At 41.2% G+C, this 7423-nt stretch overlaps 1 protein-coding gene across 1 annotated transcript; it reads right to left on the minus strand.

Moving 5' to 3' along the window:
• Nucleotides 1–1761: 1761 nt before the first annotated feature.
• Nucleotides 1762–3925, minus strand: LOC100196537 (caveolin 2). The gene is given in 3 exon segments (NM_001141566.2): nt 1762–2518; nt 2663–2850; nt 3570–3925. Coding segments are annotated over 3 exon segments (579 nt in total). The 5' UTR covers nt 3810–3925; the 3' UTR covers nt 1762–2367.
• Nucleotides 3926–7423: the final 3498 nt, after the last annotated feature.

Raw genomic sequence — 7423 nt, forward strand, 5'->3', positions numbered from 1 at the left:
GTTTTTTTTAGACTTCAGTGCGGCCTTTGACATTATTGATCATAGTCTGCTGCTGGAAAAATGTATGTGTTACGGCTTTACACCACCTGCTATATTGTGGATAAAGAGTTACCTGTCTAACAGAAGAGGGTGTTCTCTAATGGAAGCCTCTCCAACATAATAGAAACAGGAATTCCCCAGGGCAGCTGTCTTACTTTTTTCAATCTTTGAGTAAAGCCAGTGTGTCTATGTATGTGGATGACTCAACACTATACACGTCAGCTACTACAGCGACTGAAATGACTGCAACACTTAACAAAGAACTGCAGTTCGTTTCAGAATGGGTGGTAAGGAATAAGTTTGTCCTAAATATTTCAAAAACTAAAAGCATTGTATTTGGGACAAATCATTCATTAAACCCTAAACCTCAACTAAATATTGTAATAAATAATGAGGAAATTGAGCAAGTTCAGGTGACTAAACTACTTGGAGTAACCCTGGATTGTAAACTGTGATGGTGAAAACATATTGATACAACAGTAGCTAAGTTGGGGAGAAGTCTGTCCATTATAAAGCTCTACTCTACCTTCTTAACAGCACTACAACAAGACATGTCCTACAGGCTCTAGTTTTGTCACACCTGGACTACTGTTCAGTCGTGTGGTCAGGTGCCACAAAGAGGGACGTAGGAAAATTGCAATTGGCTCAAAACAGGCATGTACACAGAGAGCAAACATTAATAATATACATGTCATTCTCTCCTGGCTCAAAGTGCAGGAGAGATTGACTTCATCACTAGTTGTATTTGTGAGACGTACTGACATGTTGAAAGCACTGAGCTGTCTGTTTAAATGACTAGCACACAGATCAGACACCCATGCATAGCCCACAAGACATGCCACCAGAGGTCTCTTCACAGTCCCCAAGTCCAGAACACACTATGGGAGGCGCACAGTACTTCATAGAGCGATGACTACATGGAACTCTATTCCACATCAAGTAACTGATGCAGGCAGTAGAATCAGATTTAAAAAAACAGATTAAAACACACCTTATGGAACAGTGGGGATTGCGAAGCAACACAAACATAGGCGCAGACACATGCATAGACACACATGATAACATACGCACTATACGCACACGTACACATGGATTTTGTGTTGTAAATACGTGGTAGTGGAGGAGGGGCCTGAGGGTACACACTTAGTGTGTTGTGAAATCTGTTATGAATGTATTGTAATGTTTTTAAAATTGCATAACTGCCTTAATTTTGCCAGACCCCAGGAAGAGTAGCTGCCTTGGTAGCAGCTAACGGGGATCCATAATAAATACAAATACAACTAAAAATTGTGTGTTTGTGAAACATGGTTCACTTCAAATACAGTGAGTTTGCCTGAGCTATTGTTCAATTCATTGAAATGCCCCATTTCCTATTTTTGGTGACGGCAGATGGCTTTCCAGGATGAAGAGAGAAGCGTCCAGACCCTGAGCTGTGAAGTGAAGATAAAGGGAGGGCCAAGGAGTTCATCCTACTGAATGTTAGCATGAGAAAGGCTAATCATGCATAATGAGGTCACCTGCAAGTAGATTGGGTGTGAATGAATAAATTCAAGATTTGGATTGTACCACCATTCTAGAACAAGAGCCTCTTTACCCATCTATTTGAATCTTGTTTCTGTACTCAGTACAGCATTAATATTCAGAAAAGGTGTCTCTTTGAAGAAGAGAGATATTTCAATGGATTGATTTTGTATAAGAAAACAGGTCTGATATTGATATATTGATCATAATCTATAACACTTTATTTAAGATATATTTCATTTTTATCAGAATAGATGAAGATAAACTTGACATTTTCTACAATACAACAAAAACAGCGGAGGCACATTTTGAACTGTGTGGTCAGATTTTATAAAGATAACACTATATTCCAGTGCTGTATCTGAATTATATTAAATGTGGTCATCAAACAAGTGAATCATCTAACCCTATCACATAATGCGGAAAAAGTACACTTCAAAGCACACTTCCAGTTTATACTAGATACAAATTTTACCCTAAATGTTTGTGCATCCTTTACACATTCTCCTTTTCACCTTCACTTGTGACAACTTCTCAGATGGGTAACCAATCTTCTTGTTGGAGCTTGATAAACACTTTTCTTCAGTCTTGCTCAATCACACTGATCTCAGTTCAGCTGTAAGGTCCCATGATCCACCAAAAGGCCTGTAGTTGTGCCCCTGGTCTGATCCTTGAGCATCCTACAAAGCTTAGTCCAGCCCTGACAGTCTCCCCAGAGGGCATTCCATAGTAGGGTAATGTTATAAACAATCCCATATTCCCAAACCTGTTTTTCCCATTATCTCTGTGTGAAGTTCTATCATTCCTTCATTCCTGTGTCAGGCGAAGTCTGATTCCACTGTGGCACTTTGCAGCACTAGTGAGGAATGGGCGGACACCAATGTCCAGTACGATGTTCCATAGGCTCTGCAGCCAGTATGTGATAATAAGGATGTAATGGACGCATGGGCTGAAGAACCTATCACGGTTAGATAGAGAATACATGGAGAAACAGAAGAAAGGGAAGGTTAGAGAAGACAAGACAAGACAAGAGAGAATTTCAACATGTTGATTTATGGTTCATATACTATCAGTGGGCCTTGAACTGATATTATATATCTACCATATGTGTAGGAAGCTGAGGATGGCGAAGAGCAGTGCAGTGATGATGGATATAGGGACGGCCAGCAAGACAGTTACTATCCGGTAGATCCAGACCCTGGTGACCTCGAACAGGGCATTACTCCAGATCCACACTCTGTCTCCGCTACGCACTGACACCGGCTCCGCTATCACATCCTCAAAGGTCACCTAAAGGCCGAGTCATAGTCTCAGGGTGGACGTTCCCACAGTTTCCTTTCAAACTACAGCACATTTTTGCCACTCAAAGAAATATGGATAAGTGCAGTCAATAACATGCCCACAAGAGGGCAGTACAAGCATAGAAAACCAACTGTGACATACCACAGACAGTATTATTTATTTTATTTTACTAGGCAAGTCAGTTAAAAACAAAATCTTATTTTCAATGACAGCCTAGGAACAGTGGGTTAACTACCTGTTCAGGTGCAGAACAACATATTTGTACCTTGTCAGTTCGGGGATTTGAACTTGCAACCTTTCAGTTACTTGTCCAACACTCTAACCACTAGGCGCTGCCAATGCTCTAACTGATAGGCTATAATCTGTCTTAACCACTAGGCTACGGTAGAACTATAAAATGCCAACGCTCTAACCACTAGGCTATAATCTGTCTTAACCACTAGGCTACTGTAGAACTATAAAATGTTTCAGATCTGTTTGCTAGTTTTAGTAATTAGGTTTGACTAATTGGGTTAAAACAGATTATATGCTTGACCCCACCCACATCACCTAATATTACTATTGTGACAGCATTACTCCTTTCAGATGACAATCCAGAAAGCACAAAGAACTCATTCATGAAGTCATGCAAATGAACACAACAAATGCGGTCTCGTTTTGCAGTTAGCGCCTGTGTTGATGCATTGATGCATGGTTGTGTGAAATACCTTCAGACAGTCGTTGACTCCTCTAGGGTCTCTTTCATTCAGCAGGGGCTTGGTGTCACTAACGTCAACTAACGGGGACACAGCCTCCTCTTCATCCATCCCATCCCTCAGTTCAGCCTTCCATAGCAGCTGAGGCTCCTCACGGTCCTCATCCAGGTCTTCGGCAAGGTCTTCATCATCAGAGTCTCCTAGGTCAATCTCTGTCCCCACTGGATCTGTTTCCCTCATCATGGTGCCCATTCAAGAGAACAAACAAAACGTTTTTCGAATTGATTTGAACTGAAGAAAAAAAGTATTCAAACACGAGAGAGCAACAGGACTCACAAGCCCAGGGCCAGAAATAGACTCGCTCTGCCTACAAAAATACCTACACACTCACACACACTGTCAAACTGTGACACTCTCAGGCAGAGGGTGACCAACCAGGCTGTTTACACGGCGTGGTCAGCAGCAAGTGGGTTATATTGGGAAAGTGAGATTGGCCTGGCTGGAATTTTCAAAGGGGCTTTGGTGTGTGGATCACTTCCCCATACCCAGGCTCAGGCCCAGGGAGATGGGAGAGACCCTCCCTGCTGCAGGATATAAATACCTAGAGAGGGAACTATATTCTGCCTGCTTCTATGAATATAGACTGATCTACTCATCTGATCCAATAGAGACTTTACATTACAGAGGACAATGACAACTCAATAGGGTACTGGTTTTGACTTGCAAAATGTATGAACAGAAGTAAAAAGTCACTTTCCACTTGATATGAAAAGGAAAAAGATGAAACAATTTGCACACGAAAGCTTTGTAGAGTGAGCCAAAATTGTGATATGAATGTCATAGTGATATGGCAACAGGATCTCACAAACACACTTAGATAGGTTACGCGTTCTTGTGATATCGTTGGCTAGGTGGTGATTAGCTCGCCCTGCACTCTGTGACTTATTAGAAGTGGTAACTTTACCTGGCCCAGTTCCCACAGGAAGGTATTGTAAACCAGTTCAGGGTCGTACTCAATATTGCACACGTAGCATAACGCTTTGCAACGGAAAATGAAAACTAGCATTCTTAATTGACAAGTTCATGTAGTCTCTCCCTGTTTTGTCCTGTTTGCTCCCGGTTTTGTTCCAAATGAATATCGCCCATACTCCAAGAAGAAAAGGGTCAACTAAAGTGTGTAAAGGCTGCAGCCCAACAATGCCCCCTTCTGGTCTCTCAGGGTTGGGGTCCCAATTTTCTTCATGTTGGGGAATAAGAGATTTGAAAGTCTAGGTTGGAAATAAAATATTTCCCCAAATATGTCCCCTGTACCGAGAGGAATCAGATCTTTTACCTGATGGTGGTGCTCTACACATCATAAAATTCCCATTGGAACACAGCCATTTTAAAAGTGCAGGGCTTGTGCAACGTGCCATGCCTTCATTTTTTGTCTTATAGGAATGATATAATTTACAAATGAAGAGAATGCTGAAGTCTCTACCTAGCCATTGATATAAAAGTATCCCCTGTCTGATTCTTATTTTTTCTCACCAAAATATGTCTTGCTAGCTATGAGTCTGAAATAGGGAATTGAATTTGAATGCATTGAATATTAACATTTGTTAAATCCATTTAAGAAAAGTCAAACTGAAAAATGTCAATAGTTAGATTTTCGGCGATGTGCTCAGCAATTGTTTTATTTACTACATCTGGAAAATGCTTTATAAATGGGAAAATAGAAATGACATTACATTGACTGCATAGAATTCAAACATAGACATTTAATGTGGTTGTCACGTCCTGACCAGTAAAAGGGGTTATTTGTTATTGTAGTTTGGTCAGGGCTTGGCAGGGGGTGTCTGTTTTGTGTGTATCGGGGTTTTTGGTTCATGTTCTACGTTTTCTATTTCTATGTGGGTTTTCTAGTTTTTCTATTTCTATGTTAGTTTTGGGAACGACCTCCAATTAGAAGCAGCTGGTTGTCGTTGCTTCTAATTGGAGGCCATATTTAAGTGGGTTTATTTTCTCTTGTGTTTGTGGGTGGTTGTTCCATGTATAGTCTTAGTACCTTACAGGACTGGTTTTTCGGCAGTCTTTTGTTCAGTGTTCATTTCTTTAGGGGGCAGAATTGACACGGCCGGATAAAAAACGTACCCGATTTAATCTGGTTACTACTCCTGCCCAGTAACTAGAATATGCATATAATTATTGGCTTTGGATAGAAAAAACCCTGAAGTTTCTAAAACTGTTTGAATGGTGTCTGTGAGTATAACAGAACTCAAATGGCAGGCCAAAACCTGAGAAGATTCCATGCAGGAAGTGGCCTGTCTGACAAGTTGTGTTTCATCTTGGCTCTTTTTATTGAAGACTGAGGATCTTTGCTCTAACGTGACACTTCCTACGGCTCCCATAGGCTCTCAGAGCCCGGGAAAAAGCTGAACAATATCGAGGCAGCCTCTGGCTGAAACACATTGTCGCTTTTGACAAGTGGCCGATCAGAGTACTATGGGCTTAGGCGCGTGCCCGAGTCGACCCCATGCTTTATTTTCTTTCGTCTGTTTACCTAAACGCAGATTCCCGGTCGGAATATTATCGCTTTTTTATGAGAAAAATGGCATAAAAATTGATTTTAAACAGCGGTTGACATGCTTCGAAGTACGGTAATGGAATATTTCGATTTATTTATTTTTTGTCACGAATTGCGCCATGCTCGTCACCCTTATTTACCCTTTCGGATAGTGTCTTGAACGCACGAACAAAACGCCGCTGTTTGGATATAACTATGGATTATTTTGAACCAAACCAACATTTGTTATTGAAGTAGAAGTCCTGGGAGTGCATTCTGACGAAGACAGCAAAGGTAATAACATTTTTCTTATAGTAAATCTGACTTTGGTGAGTGCTAAACTTGCTGGGTGTCTAAATAGTGATGTGATGCCGGGCTATCTACTGAAAATATTGCAAAATGTGCTTTCACCGAAAAGCTATTTTAAAATCGGACATATCGAGTGCATAGAGGAGTTCTGTATCTATAATTCTTAAAATAATTGTTATGCTTTTTGTGAACGTTTATCGTGAGTAATTTAGTAAATTCACCGGCAGTGTTCGGTGGGAATGCTAGTCACATGCTAGTCACATGCTAATGTAAAAAGCTGTTTTTTGATATAAATATGAACTTGATTGAACAAAACATGCATTTATTGTATAACATAATGTCCTAGGGTTGTCATCTGATGATCATCAAAGGTTAGTGCTGCATTTAGCTGTGGTTTGGGTTTATGTGACATTATATGCTAGCTTGAAAAATGGGTGTCTGATTATTTCTGGCTGGGTACTCTGCTGACATAATCTAATGTTTTGCTTTCGTTGTAAAGCCTTTTTGAAATCGGACAGTGTGGTTAGATTAACGAGAGTCTTGTCTTTAAAATGGTGCAAAATAGTCATATGTTTGAAAAATTGAAGTAATAGCATTTCTAAGGTATTTGAATAACGCGCCACAGGATTCCACTGGCTGTTACGTAGGTGGGACGATTTGGTGCCACCTGCCCTAGAGAGGTTAATAAATCAAGAAGATGATTTACATCCCCGCTGCAGTTTGGTCCGATCATTACGACGCTTATTACAGAACCACCCACCATAAGAGGACCAAGCAGCGGAGGAAGGAGCAGCAGGAGGAGTATAAGGAGTCATGGACCTGGGAGGAGATTCTAGCTGGAGAAGGTCCATGGAGGAAGGCTGGAGAGGACCGGGAATGTTATGCGGGAACACGGCTGGCAAGGAAGCCTGAGAGGCAGCCCCAAAAAATGTTTTGGGGGGGGCACACGGGAAGATTGGCTAGGTCAGGCATTAGACCTGAGCCAACTCCCCGTGCTTATTATGGGGAGCGT

This window comes from Salmo salar, chromosome ssa12, assembly GCF_905237065.1.
Source record: "Salmo salar chromosome ssa12, Ssal_v3.1, whole genome shotgun sequence".
NCBI lineage: Eukaryota > Metazoa > Chordata > Actinopteri > Salmoniformes > Salmonidae > Salmo > Salmo salar.